We start from the raw sequence: 15,814 nt of genomic DNA on the forward strand, positions 1-15,814 counted from the left end.
CTGGCGAACATCAGGGGCACGTTAGACTCCGCACCTGCTAGTTCAGTAGTGCTAATACCGGTTAGTGGCTTCTAGTTCACGGCTGAAGCCTGACACTTCTGAAGCAAGAGCATCCACCCACGGGCTAGCTGGGAAATTTTAGCCTGGGTTAGGGGGGCGAGACTCAGCTCTGCAGTCTGTTAGGAACTTTTTAAATGAAAAAAACTACAGGTAGCACACTATGGGACTGGTCCAGGGAGCATATGCCCCACTGCCCCCCAGCCCCTGCATTAACCCAACTCCTCTACCCTACAAACACCCTTAAACTGCGACATGCACAAGACCCAGCAGCAATGAAGAGATTAACATAGCAGAATTCTAATTTACATGAATAGTGAACCTTTCAAGTAGTTTTCACCTTAGTTATATTAGTAATCCCTACTCTATTTCGATCCTACAGAAGTGACCATGATCACCCCAGGCTTTGTACTCTGCAGCATCTAAGCTGTCAGCTTCTTAGAGTTTGATTGTATGACAGCGGACCGGTCCATCTCCACCGCACTCTTCAGTGCTGTGCCAATATCATGCATTACTTGTGACCAAACTATATAGTACTACCAGGATAATAGCACAGCAGTGTGGGGGAGATGGAACACTGTCATGTTGTCAAACCGACTCTAAGGAGCTGAGATATGAACAATGTGTAAATCCTGGAATTAATGAGGCCAGCGCTAAAAGCTGGAAATAGAGTATCTCTAATATGTAATAAAATGAAGGTAAGAAAACAGATTACTCTGGAAGGGGAGTCAAAATAATTAGGGGGAGATTCCATATAAGATAAGTTAAGAAGTGCACATATTCATATACAGTTATCATCTTCATGAGAGTGAAGTCCACAATTCTATATTACCCAGACAGAGATGGTGGCAGCCATTTGAGCCTGAACCAATAGTTGTGTAGTACTTAAACAAACTAAAGCAAGGTCATAACATGAATATTTTCCACCTGTCTGATGGACAATATTATTTTTGTTACATTGGTCATTTCAACCTTATGTTCTTTACTTTGGCACTGGGGCCAGTAAGGGCATAACGGATATACCTGTAGTTTCACCAACAATTATACCAGTACTTTGAACAAGTATAACAGCCATATGCCTATATTATTGCTGTATTGCTCACAGCTATACACAGCTGTGCAAAATGCGCTTCGCAAGACTTTGGGCATATAGCTTTTCTCATAGGAATAAGTCTTAAACCAATCATCTTACAATATACAATAAAACTGCTGTGTACAAGCTTTCCAACCATGCACAAGATTGAAATGTCTGCTGTCCTTCCATGTATGATTTCTCTTAGTTACCAGGATAACTGACAAGTCCATAACAATCAGTGGGCAGAGAGGCGGCTTTGTGATTGGAAAGCTCCAGGAGGCTAATTAAACCCCATTGGGCAGTCCATTTTAGTCAATTTCTCAGCTCTTGTGATCTTCTTCATGAGTGATGCATACTTGTATGGATCATAACAAAGTTAACCCGTGCACTTTATTAGGAAATGTTGATGATATGCCTATCTGCTAGCGTGTATTCCAGCAATTGTGAGTATTCCAGCCATTGTGTATTCCAGCAGCTGTGATTATTAGAGCTAGTGCGTATTCCAGAAATTGTGAGTATTCCAGCTAGTGTGTATTTGAGCAATTGGGAGTATTAGAGCTAGTGCGTATTCCAGCAATTGTGATTATTAGAGCTAGTGTGTATTCCAGAGATCGTGAGTATTCCAGCAACTGTGAGTATTCCAGCTAGTGTGTATTTGAGCAATTGGGAGTATTAGAGCTAGTGTGTACTCCAGCAATTGTGATTATTCCAGCCATTGTGTTTTCCAGCAGCTGTGATTATTAGAGCTAGTGTGTATTCCAGAAATCGTGAGTATTCCAGCAACTGTGATTTGAATATATCTATATCTATATATATCTATAGATAGATAGATATTTATACACATACATACACACACACACACACACACAAACACACAGACACAACACATCACTGAAATTAGTACTTGTCAAAGAGAGGAGTGATATTATTTTATTACTGCAGAGTACTTTTGTATGTTTTATCATATGTGTGGTCTATAATTTAAACCCTGTTCAGTCAGACAAATGCAGTTGTTGTTGAGGACAGTGAGGACTGTTACTTAAAAGGGAACTCCACACATTTTTGTTTATTCATAACCCTTGGTTGCTAAATACATGAATTGCAAATTATCATTATTATCGTTCCTGCTATCTTCTGTTGGCATCATAAGTATATATTATTGTCTGTAACCTACTTACTTGTAAGTGGGAGATTTAATGTGACTTATAAATTCTGTTTGAAAATATGGTAGTCGGAGTTCTCACTTTCCTCTCATCCTTATTCATAACAATAGTGAAGAAACTTGGCAGGCAACCACAACTACTATTAGTTTTTTACCTTGTTACATATTTTTGCAAAACAGATAACCATTCGTGCTGCGGAGCAGATGATGATGTGGTTTAAGAAAAAACACAATCCAATATAAAAAAATGAAAACAATACGTCAATTAATGACATTGTTTTTAGATTAAACACAACAACCAATCAGCAAATAGCTTTTATCTGTATAGTGCAAGTTGGAAAATTAAATAAAATGTCTATTTGACTGCTATTCTTTAGTGCAAATGTTTGTGAAATGTTATAAAGAAATCCCTTATGTTATGCAAACTAGATTATTGTCCAATGGGATATATTACTTAAAAAATGTCTTTAAAATACACTTAGTTAGATAAACTAATATTACCTGTAACATTCCCTTTCCTATCCTTCTTCTTGAAAGACCTCCTGTTGATTTTGGGGCCATCCGTTAAGTTGTCCGTTCCACTTGCCTCAACACCAATAGGCAGAGACTTCCCCGGTCTTAGCTTTTTTTTCTTAACGACAGATATGCTTAATTACAATTGCAGCCAAAAATTATAAATTATTGCATCAGTTATTCAACCAATAATTGATATTATCCAAAATAAGTGAACAAAAAGAAACTGCAATACTTATTGGATTTTATATATCAATGAAAGATATGCAACACCCAAAAAGTAGCCAAATGGAATAATGAGCCTTTCTGAATAACAATGCAATACATTCCTATATGTGACAATGGGCCTATCACACATATAATGAACAGCATGCCCAGAGTCTTCATTCCATTTTTGGAACTGCTACATTAAACTGGAAACAGAAAAGAATGTAAATTCGAAAATCCATCCATCTACCACTCTAAGACCACCTCTTCATTAATTTCAACTTTCCGAATGTCTCCTAAAACATTGTTCACATTACCCTCATTAACCATTAAAGCCAGCTCTACCATTAGGCAAACCCATATATTGTCACTCATTCAGTGTTTCTAATGCCCCCGTGCCGCCCCCACCAAGAGCTCCGGACACTGACATGAGGAAAGCAACCTGCAGCTTCTTACATGTGAGACTGTCGGCTGCTACTCCGTAATGTAAGTGTTACGCTGGAAGTTTGGCGCTTGGCTATGATCTCACAAACCAGCACCATACTCCCAGTCTGAGAAGCAGAGAATGCCTCCCCCAAACTCTTGCCTGCAAATGTGAGAAGCAGTGGGGTGTAATGCTCAAGAGGATACCATCTCTGAGCGGGAAGCGTTGCTTCTCAAAATTGGAGTTGGTTGGTAGGGGTAGCTAGCTAGGATGCCCACAAGATTTGTGCCAGCCCTACATTACAGTAATAGGACAATTAAACTGTATTTTGTACATGTCACAAGTATTTTTTGTGGAGAGAAAAAATGCTCTTCAGCCGACAGCTAAACAGGGAATGCTGACGGAATGTGCGAAATCCAGCTCTTTAATTGCATGTAAATAATCCCAAAATTAAACCTTGTTTTAATATGTGGAGCAAAAGTATATGCAATCCATCTGAAGATGCTGAATGTTGTACCTCTGCAGATGCTATAATTAGCAAGTATAAAATCCAAGCAAGTTGCACTTTGAGAAGCACATTTTTCACTTTTATTAATTATTTATAATAACTGACTACTCCACTTTTATCAACTGTAACTGCACCCAGAAATTTCTTGTAATTATTGATCAATCTCTCACATCGCTCTTGTGAAATTTTAGCCCATTCTTCCTTACAGAACAGCTTTAAATAAGTGACAGTTCATCAAGTGCCTGTCTCAGATGCTGCCACAACAACTTAGTGGGGTTTAAGTCTCGACTTTGACTAGGCCATTTCAACACTTCAAAATTCTGGTGTGTTGTTCAGGCCACTGCCTTGCCGTAGGATTCAGCTTCATCTAAAGAATTGGTGGGCTAACAGTCTCTGATACAGAGCAAAGCTTGGTTCCTTCAATGATGGCAAATTGATCAGTTCCTGATGCAACAAGCATATGCAAACATTAACACTTAGGGCTAGATTTACTAAGCTGCGGGTTTGTAAAAGTGGGGATGTTGCCTATAGCAACCAATCAGATTCTATCTTTAATTTATTTAGTACGTTCTACAAAATGACAGCTAGAATCTGATTGGTTGCTATAGGCAACATCCCCACTTTTTTCAAACCCGCAGCTTAGTAAATCTAGCCCTTAGTGTTAATGTTTGCATTGACCTGAATAACACACCAGAATTTTGAAGTGTTGAAATGGCCTAGTCAAAGTCGAGACTTAAACCCCACTAAGTTGCATGCATGACCATGTTGGTGTGAGGTTCATACAGTGGAAAGTCGCATTACATTTTCTATTGGCATAACAGGACCAAAAAGTTACATTTTCCCCTCACTAGAATATTTTGTATTCAATAGAACATTGTTCCAGAGCTCTTGAGGGTGAATTTTGGCAAATCAAATCATCTGTGCTGACATGTTCACTGTGAGAGTAAGGGTCAAAGTTAATCAAATTTATAGATGGTAGGGCTGGACTAACTCTTGTCTGTATATTAACCAAAGTATTCAAACAACAGGCCATACTTATTGCTTAAATTGGGTTGCATTTAGAAGAGAGACAGTGCTGGATTACCTTGCACACCAGAGAAAAATAAGCACCAAAACTCGGTGTATTTGTCTTTCATACTCTTCTCTTTATACAACCACAACTTATTTATAGGTCTGACTAAATTCTCTATGGCAAGTATAAAATAATTCAGAAAATTAGATAGTGATAATTACTTTTTCATGGTACTGTAAATAGATTATGATTGCTTAGACTTCCTAGAATATCAGCTTACTTGATTTATCTGGATTAATCAAACTAATTACGTAGAAGAAAATGGAAACACTCCTTTTGACATTTCCAGAATACGCACATATTTCACACAAGACACTGCAAAAACCTAAATTCATGCACTCATCATCCCCTGCATCAACTATTGCAATTCCCTCCTTACTGGGCTTTTCAAAGTCAGACTTGAACCCCGACAATCTTATTTGCACGCAGCGGCTAGATTGATTTTCCTTGCAAACCGTTCTTCCTGCTGAGCCACTCTGTCAGTCTCTACATTAGCTGCCTGTATTTCAATGAATCCAATATAAAATTCTTCTAATAACATACAAGGCTGTCAACAAAATTGCACCAACATACATTTCCTCACTTGTCTCAAAATATCTCCCAACTCGACACCTCTGTTCTGCACAAGATCTGCGTCTCTATTCCACTCTCATCACATCCTCCCATTCTCGGTTACAGGACTTTTTTCGAGCTGCACCCACTTTGTGGAATTCCCTCCCTCACACAACAAGACTTTCCTCTAGTCTTCAAACCTTCAAGCGTTCTCTGAAAACCCACCTCTTCAGACAAGCTTATGATATTCCTCAACCATCATCTTAATCCACCTAGGTTACCCTATTACCACCCTCTACACTGCTAACACAAGACAACAACCTTCTGACCAACATTGCTACACACACAGTCCACTCAATACTTCTACCTTTGCATTCTAGCTGCTCCAGTGTGCAATATGATGTAGCACATGCCCTTGTGTTTCAAACTCCCATTGTCCCATAGATTGTAAGCTTACCTCTCTGTCTGTATGTATTACCCAGTATTGTTTTATTAATGTTTGTTCCCAATTGTAAAGCACTATGAAATTTGCTGGCACTATATAAATAAATGTTGATGGTGATTATGATGACATGCCTTAAACTCTCTCTACTTACCTTCACTGCTCTGGAGGTAACAGCCGTGCAGCTGGAACTCAGGCTTGGGGGTGCAGAGTTAAGCTTTGGCAAAGGATGCCCTTCCACCTCCGACAACATGCATTCTTGATACAAAGGGGACTTTACAAAGCGAGCATAGCTGTCAAACTTCATCAAGTTGAATATCTAATGTGATAAAAATCAGAGAAAGTGAAAATTCACATATTTTCTTTATATTCTATGGAGAGTTACGATTATCAAATGTACATCTCATCATGATACAGCAATATAAACAATGCACACACTTAAAGGATCACTAAACCCCAAATTACATTTTCACATAGGAACCATGTTACTAAACATAACTTGGTCTCAACCGAACATTTCACTGCAGCTCAAGCAAAAAGTAAATTATCAACATTAAAAGCCACCTCCCCTTACAGTGTTTTGCCTGGTAAGTGAGCCCTGAACCAAATTAACCGTGTTAAATATAGATATATAATTGTTGACCCAAGAACCCAACTGCAACTAGATTGTTAAGTATATGGAAACATGTAGCCACTACTCACCAAAGCACAGTGCTGTATAGGGAGACCACTGATAGAACTTCTATTAGAGAATTTTTTATTCCATATATATTTGCTATATTTACATATTTCTATAATTATATAGGGGTGACTAAACATGAAGCCAAAGAAAAACAAATATCCTGCATGGTTTAAAGCACAATCCTGATTAATATTTAGTAAATCTATCTACATATACATCAAGATATTGTAACCTGTAATTGTTGTGCTTTGAAAAGATTAGGAGATGGTTTTTCCAGCATCTCCTCTGTAATAAGTGCTTGCTGATCCACATTGACCGGACACAAGGAACTGCTTGAGAGATATTCATCGTAGATCCGCCGAGATTCCTGCAAAAGCTGTCAAAAATAGGTCAAAGGACAACATGATATTTCCATGATCTGTTTTATTAATGTATTTAATGTTCATGGACTTCAAACATGCAGTATTATGACCTAATACAGCAGATGTTATTGAATGTATACTTAAAATAATAATAAATGTATAGTAAAGTATGGGTGAAGAAGAAATGAGGTTTCTGGGTTTATGTTTCATAATGCTCATTTTTACTATCCATGTAAGGACCAACCATTATTTAGTTGTACTTTGGGATTGGACACAGCAGTGACATGTGCTGTACCTAAGTGTAAGATAATTCCTTTGAGTGAGAAACAAACCAGAGTCAAAGTACTGTTTTGATAATGCAACAATGGTAAAACCACAGAGGAGAAGGACTTTGTTGTGATTATCTTAGACAACTGTAATGCAAGTAAACCGTGCAGTAATAAGTCTACACTTGGCTGCATAGGCAGACAGTTTAGCCATAGAAATAGAGATTCTAGGAAATGTGGACACTAATTACGTTTGTTGAAATGACATAATTTAATTAGCATGCAGAGTTGCACGTATCTTAAGATAACAAATTGCATACATTTCGGTAAGATACGCTTAAAGTGTAACATATATTATGATATGTTTTAAGAGTATGTCATACTATAGGCCATAAGCCTGAAAAATATATATTTATTATTATTATTTTTTTTAAAATAGTCGCACCCGTATGAGAAAATATGGTATAGATGGAGGACCTTTACCTATGTACTGGAGGGGTTGTGGGAGGTGGACCCCTTGGAGTGATATGTTTCAGGCAGGCACCCAGCCACTATCCACCTAACTTTTCCTAACTATGTCCGGATTGTGCAGTCCAGCACTTTTCACATGCGGAATGCCTCTGTATATATGTTTTCCACTTTATACATGTCCTTGTGTTCTAACACTTCTCTTCCTTTAAGAGCGTATTATATAGCATATTTTATATACATTGATCAGCCACATCATTAAAACCAACTACCTAATATAGTGTAGGTCCCCATCATGCAGCCAAAATAGGTCTGACGCATTGAGACATGGACTCCACAAGACCTCTGAATATGTCCTCTGGTATCTGGCACCGAGATGTTAGCAGCAGATCCTCTAAGTCCTGGAAGTTGCGTGGTGGGGCCTCCATGGCCCAGACTTATTTTTCCAGCACATCTCACAGATGCTCAATCGTTTTGAGATCTGGGGAATTTGGAGGCCAATTCAATACCTTGAACTCTTTCTCATGTTACGCAAACCTTTCCTGAACAATGTTTGCAGTGTGGCAGGGTGCATTATCCTGCTGAAAGAGGCCACTGCCATCGGGGCATACCATTTTCATGAAGGGATGTATCTGGTTTGCAACAATGTTTCCATAAGTGATACGTGTCAAAATAACATCCACATAAATGCCAGGACCCAAGATTTCCGAGCAGAACATTGACCAGAGCATCACACTGCTTCCACTGGTTTACTTACTTTTCATAGTGCATCCTGGTGTCATTTCTTGCCCAAATAAAGGACACACACGCACATGATGTAAAAGAAAATTTGATTCATCAGACAAGGTCACCATGTTCCATTGCTCCATGGTCCAGTTCTGGTGCTCACGTGCCCATTGTAGGCACTTTCGGTGGAGGACTGGGTTCAGCATGGGCACTCTAACCAGTCTGCGGCTACACAGCACCATATGCAGCAAGCTGTGATGCACTGTGTGTTCTGACACCTTTCTATCATAGCTAACACTAAGATTTCCAGCAATTTGTGCTACAGTAGATCTTCTGTGGGTGTGGAGCAGACGGGCTAGCCTTTGTTCCCCAAGCACATCAATGAGCCTTGGGTGCCGGTTCACCGGTTGTCCTTCTTTGGACCACTTTTGGTAGGTATTAACCACTGCATATCGGAAACACCCCACAAGATCTGCCATTTTGGAGGTGCTCTGACTCAGTTGTCTAGCCATCACAATTTGTCCCTTGTCAAAGTTGCTTAGATTCTTATGCTTGCTCATTTTTCCTGCTTCCACATCAACTTCAAGAGCTGACTGTTCACTTGCTGTCTAATATGTCCTACTCCTTAACAGGTGCCATTGTAACGAGATAATCAATGTTATTCAATTCATTTATCAGTGGTTTTAATGTTGTGGCTGATCGGTGTTCACATATGTATGTGAATGATTTACTGAAAAACACTTTGTCACAGGTTGCAGGTGATAGAAAGTATGCAGAATACCTGTATTTTGCTATACTATCACAAATACATTTGGACTCTGACTACTTAACATCTTATTGCAGTCTTAAACTATTGTGCCAATGATTTCTAAATTTTGTTTTTGTATGTAGGCACTATAACAGTTGCATTACTGTGGCTTGTCTGCATTCAGCAATAATAAATAATGAACGTAAGTAATTCACAGTACATTTAAGTGGTTACTGTATTCTACTGTACTTCTATCATCAGGAAAGTAAACAGACATAGAATGTGGTCAGATGTTAATACAACTTCCCAGAAAACCATTTATGTCTCACATGTGTAACCACACATGTGAGAACCACACATGATAACCACGTATTGTGGTGGATATTGAGTGCCTTAAGAATCACCAATGTAAAGTGTTTTTTTTTTAATTTTCATAACATATTTACTCTTTTAAATCATGCATGTCTTGTCTCCCTAAGTCAAACATTGTTTCCAGGCAAGTACATCTGAGGAAAACATGCATGTCACCTCTGCAATACAACATGTCTAATGGACTTTTTCATCCAGTGATTATTCTGATATTTTAATACTTTCAATATTTCACAAACAAAAGATTAAGAGCATATATTGATTTTACAGGGAAAAGGGAATGGAACTCTGCGGATGGCTTAAAGGGGTGGTGTACTTTTTGATAACGGTAACAAACCGTTTCACCGTGTGAAATTTCAAATTGTTGATCGATGTTCTTGTCTTATATCTTGTCAGATTTTGCATTTAACTGCTGCCCATCACTGTCCTAGACATTAAATATGGCTTCTCATCCATATCTTCTTCCCTTTTATAAAAGCCTCGCACTTTACTTTACATATACATGTTAGCATATGTCACAGTCACTTGTCACAAGGTCAGTCATCATATCACCATATAGGGCGCAGGCAGCGCCGGTGCTAGGGTCCTTGGCGCCCTAGGCACAGTGTGAAAATCGGCGCTCCCCCCTTTAAAAATCGACGCCCCCCGCCGTGGGTACCCTGTCAAAATTGGTGCTGCGCTACCCTCCCCTCAGCTCCCCTCCCCATGTCTTTCATTATCTTACCTGCATGAAGCTGCTCCTCTCTGCTCTGTCTTCTCCCCTCCACTCACAGACACTGTCGGGCCGTGATGATGTCATCATCACGGCCTGTCACTGTCAGTGAGCGGAGGGGAGAAGACAGAGCAGAGAGGAGCAGCTTCATGCAGGTAAGATTCATAGCCCCTTAACCCCTCTCCTCCCCGTGGATTTCCGCACAGTTTTAAATGACCATAGTCATTTTTTTTTTTATTTTGAGGCGCCCTGCAGAGCCCGGCGCCCTAGGCAATTGCCTAACCTTACCTAATGGGAGCGCCGGGCCTGGGCGCAGGGCAGAATAGTTTGCCAGATGGAACAGAGAATGAGGGATATTTTTAAAAAAGACTTGAAGGGGCTAATGCTAAGTTGGGTGAAAGCCCATTTGATTCCCATAAAATACTTTATTTTGCACTGCGCATACCCACACAAATTAGCGTACATATACATCTGTATGCAATGCTGGTAAGCATCTGACTCATCTAATGACTGGAGAGGCCTAATTGGGGAGGAAACGGATGTGCAGACCAAGTACAGTAAAAGTTTGTTTGCATAATGGCAAATTATGCTAATCTGCAGAGACACGCAGATACACCTGTCAATAAGCATATACTCAAGCTAATAGCCTGGTTATTTAAATTTATATTTCTCTTATCTCACTTACCTGCTCAGTATCCTCTGGTGAAATGGACTGGAACTTTTCACACGATTTCCAAAAATATATATTCTCAGCACTATATTCTTTCTTTAGAAATTCCTACAGCAAGAGAGAAATTTGGATGAGAACACTTGGCAAGAACCTGCCTAAAAGGAACCCAACTAATCATGTATTGTGCAACTTACAAACATTAAATTCACATGAGGACATTTATGTCCAACTATCAGCTCATGGGACACATGCCCCCCTGTTCCCAAGATCAATTGTATGTAATTCAACTCATAATTCCATATTTATTATAAATATATATATACTATAGGTAGTTCTTTGTCCTCCTATATTCACATATAAACTAACATTTAATTGAGAGATGTCAAGAAGCCAAGATTTACTTGGGTGTTCCAGTGCATGGTCTATTATTGGGATATACTGTCTCCCAACAAGGACCATTGTTAAATTCACACCCATCCAGTACTATTTCTTTTAATTGCATTGTACAAAACTGTCAGGAAAACAGAGTAATACAAACACATGGAACACAAGAGTAGATAAGTGAACAATCATAAAGTAATCACTTCCGCGCTTATACACATACAGTATCATATACATACAAACAAACTGTACATGACACATTTACAGACACTTTTACACAGACAACACAACTGCACACATGTGGATACATAAACAATTTGAAAGACTTTAGTAAACGTTAAACATTTATCTCCTTTCCAAGTCATTGGGTGTTGCTTCTTAATGTTGAATCCTACCGTAAAATACTCAATTCCAAGATTGTCTTTGAGAAGTCTTTCAAATGATACTGCCCAACTGGCCACCGACCGCTCTGATGAAAGTCCAGCACTCTGAACACTGGGCAAGCTGTTTAGACTCTGATCACTGCCCCGTCCATCGAAATCAGTACTATTCAATTCTACAAAACAAATTGTAATGTATCAGAAGACAAATAGTACAGTTATGCTCGTATTTATTTGCACTCAGTAGAAGTAATCACTTTTCAACATTGCATAACATTACTAATGAGACAAAGGTATGATTGTCTACTTACCTTCACGCTTCTGGCTGTGCAGTAAAGCAAATTTCCAGTGTCGAAGTCAGCAAATTGGATAAAGTCATTTCAATTAAAGTCTAGCAAACTTGGTTGTCTTTGTCTGAAAAGATGCGTATGGTACGCTATGGCGTACCAGGGCACGCTACGGCGTGAAAGGGCGTACGCATCCACTACACGTGGCAGCAACAGTAATCGGTCTTTTACCATACATTCGCACAAACACGCATACTTATAAAATAGTACACATTAATGGTAGTTGCAACACATAGTCAGTTATGTCGAAATATAGTAGTATTTATATGTTATATCAGAGTTACATGCATATTAGTGAAATACACGGAATGGGTTGAAGGAATAACATCATGAGTGGTATCATACTGAACCTTGTCACATATCCTACTGTTTGGTTCATTCTGCGAGGGAATCGCAGAATGCATACACAAGTTATGAATGATAGGGAATTATGAACTACTTAAGACTAAGGAATCTTGGCGGGAAGAGCAGAGCATACCCCCTGCAGAGATGACCCCCTCCTTTGGATTCCTTTGTATGAACTGGCCAATGATGACGACCCCTTGGACCTTCCTGAGACCTGGACCAATAGATGCAAGCTATTCCATCTTCATTGTATTACTGTATGTGATTGTGTATATAAGCAGCAGCTTGTGATCCAGAGTGCAGACATCTTGTCCCCAGACTTCAGGATTGAATGACTGCACTGGATCCAGAGCGCCTGCGATAAGTAACGGCTGTATTTACTATTACTTCGCTTGAGCATATTATTCTACTTATTGCGAATAAATCTTTGTGCTTTGGAAACACAAATCGAGGTTCGACAATCGTTATTGGTTAGCGACAATACGCACATAACAATTTGGGGGCTCGTGAGCTTTGGAGGTTTCGTTGCCGATGATACGCAAGACCAACGGATTTCGGTTCCTCAACAAAGGGTGGAGACGCGTCATAAACGGGTAAGAACGCATGGTGTTCAAAACCTGAATTTTACTCTGTGTTGCGAAACCGAATGTCCGTTTTGCATTATCTAGGGCACGCTAACTAGAACCTAGGGACAAAAGAGAAAACTATTTCTTTTTTTCTGTCATTGTGCGTTTTAACTGTATTGCATTGCTTAGCGTATGTGTATTTCCTGCTGTGCGTACGCGAACTTCCGGTAGACTTGCCACGTGGTTAAACAATCGTTTTGATAGTTATTATATGTGCATAGTATAATTACTTGTGAAAGCCTCTGAGATATTATTACTGTTGTTGGGAACTTTTGATTTTCTGCGCAGAAAAGGTGTATAGTGTGTGATGTTGTAACGTAGATACACTGTTCATTATTCATTGTACTCAGTTGCTGTCTGACGAGGCGGATTGCCCAACTGAAGGACGGTATACAGGGCAGGTATACTGAATGCGAAAACGTGTTTTTCGCAAAAGCGCTACCAAGAGATCGCAAGGTTTGCTAATAATTAGTATTGGTAGGCAGTGCGATCTAACCGCATCTTGAGTGCGGATTGGTGAAGCAGCTAGGAGGAATTATATTGGAAAGGCTGGTTGATTGTATTGACTTTGTTCTCCCAGTTATAATAAACTCAGCAGATTTTGTGGTTGAGCCAGGGTATCGAGGAGCTGATAGCCCTTGGGGCCCACAGTGATATTTCTGTATTAGGGATCCTCGCCGGGTGCGAGAAAAGCGAGTGAACGCGGCTAAAGGAAATACGTTCACCGAGCATTAGAGATCTCTAGCTGTGATTGTAGCAACAAAGTTGGTATATTGTTCAACATGGGTGCTAAGCATACGCTAGAGATGGCCAGTGTACTGCCTAAGGAAGGCCCTATTGGTTCAGCTAGGTTTCTCATGTGTAAGAAATATGGTGCATACGCAACTGTGTATTGTGACACGTGGGTCGAGATGACCAAAACTTGTGATAGCCCTTTCCCAACAATAGGAAGTTTTAATGCAGAGGTACTAAATACTGTAAAAGATAAAGTATGGTTGATTACCTCAACGAAAGTGAGGAATAAACATAATGATTGTTTAAAATTGTGGCAAATGGAAGGTAACACGTGGCAGAGCAGCGAATGCAAACCGGAAGTAGGCGTGATGAAAAGCGCGCGCAAGGCGGATGTAACCGTTGCGAAGCGTGGCGAACTCAGCGCAAGCGCGCCCCCGCCACCTTATGTGGCGGGAGGGATAAAATAGAAAAATTGCTAAGTTGTATCCTGTTTTAAACCAGTTTCAATCAAGTGTATCTGAAAATGAAGATGAACCCACTGTGATTTCGGCCATTGCCCATGCTGTTAGTGTACTAGAGGCTCAGCGCAAGTATGAGAAAATGGCTGAGATAGGTGAGAGTAGCGTGATCACTAGGAGTGAGAGCGTTCTAAATCTAGAACCAGCAAATCCTGTAGTGTCCCCTGAAGTCAGTGTACCAGAGGGTGCATTCCCAGTCCGCACAATATCAGTTCCCAATGGGAAACCGGATAAGGATGGTGTAGTTCCTTTAAGAAATGTTACAATGCATTGTCCCTGGACTAGATCAGAATTACGTTCCATTATGACTGAATTCCCAGACCCTAGAAAAGAGTTGGCTAAGTGTCAGAAATTTGTTAAAGACTTAGGGAATGCCCACGAACCAACCAATAAGGATTGGCGTGTAGTGTTGAGGGCGTGTCTTCCTCCCAATACTAACATACAAAAATTGAAGATTGTTTGTTGGAGGAAGATGACACCTTGACTGATGAGATTAACCAAAAGAATATAGAACAGATTGTCAAACACTTAGCCATCTATTTTCCAGTAGTAGTAAATTGGAGTAAGATTTTCACCATTAAACAAAAGGATAGTGAAACAGCAGCAGATTACTTCACTAGAGCTATAGCTGCGATAACACGGTTTACTGGGATATCCAACATAAGTGAGGACCCACATCACAGAGAGGTAGCTGTAGGGGTACTGATGGATGGCCTTAGAGAAAATTTAAAGACGAGAGTACAAACCACATTACCTAATTGGAGAGGCGTCACGGTAGACTCTCTTAGGGAGTCTGCTGTGGAGCATGACAAAAACCTTTTTAGAAAAAGGGAGGAGAAAAGTGATAGGTTAATGACGGTAAGTATACAGGCTCTAGAAAGGGTGCATACACGACCACCAGCATACAACCCATATAACAAGAAACCTAAAGTGATCAGGTGTTTCAACTGTAACAAGGAAGGACATTACATGAGAGATTGTAAAAAGGAAAGACTCAATACACAGAGGGGTGGGTCACATAGATATCCTCCAAGGAGGGATTCACATAGACTAGAAGACTCACATCTACCCGCGCATATTACGGCAGCAAATGCTGCGCGGGAAATCAATAGTCAGCGCTAGGGGTCAGGTCATACCTATAGTCTACAACCAGTGAGGTTAACTGAGAGTCAGAGTGAAGAACCAACAATGATAGTTGACATAGCTGGTAGGAAACAAACTTTTCTTGTAGATACAGGGGCGGCCCGATCTGTGATAACCTCTCCTTTCAATCTACAGGTGACCAGTAAAACCATTCCAGCTATGGGGGTAAAGGGAAAAGTGTTACATTATCCTCTAACTAAACCCGCTGAAGTTACTATAAGCCCTCTGCATACTAAGCATTCGTTCCTCTTAGCTGCAGCGGCTCCTACTAACTTGCTAGGGAGAGACTTGTTATGTAAAATGGGATGTGTCATATACTGTACT

The 15,814-nt window shown here is 39.9% G+C and overlaps 1 protein-coding gene across 4 annotated transcripts in view; it reads right to left on the reverse strand.

Moving 5' to 3' along the window:
* The window catches only part of RGS14 (regulator of G protein signaling 14), a 90,783-nt gene that overhangs the window by 27,606 nt on the left and 47,363 nt on the right, over nucleotides 1-15,814 (reverse strand). For all 4 annotated transcript variants that reach the window (XM_075209192.1, XM_075209195.1, XM_075209191.1 and 1 more), the window contains 5 exons: nucleotides 11,792-11,952; nucleotides 11,031-11,123; nucleotides 6,927-7,070; nucleotides 6,167-6,331; nucleotides 2,796-2,925 (listed from right to left, as the gene is read on the reverse strand). In XM_075209192.1, the coding sequence (XP_075065293.1) occupies nucleotides 2,796-2,925; nucleotides 6,167-6,331; nucleotides 6,927-7,070; nucleotides 11,031-11,123; nucleotides 11,792-11,952 (693 nt within the window). The remainder of the gene's footprint in view (nucleotides 1-2,795; nucleotides 2,926-6,166; nucleotides 6,332-6,926; nucleotides 7,071-11,030; nucleotides 11,124-11,791; nucleotides 11,953-15,814) is intronic.

The sequence above is a fragment of the Mixophyes fleayi genome, chromosome 4, assembly GCF_038048845.1.
Source record: "Mixophyes fleayi isolate aMixFle1 chromosome 4, aMixFle1.hap1, whole genome shotgun sequence".
Lineage (NCBI taxonomy): Eukaryota > Metazoa > Chordata > Amphibia > Anura > Limnodynastidae > Mixophyes > Mixophyes fleayi.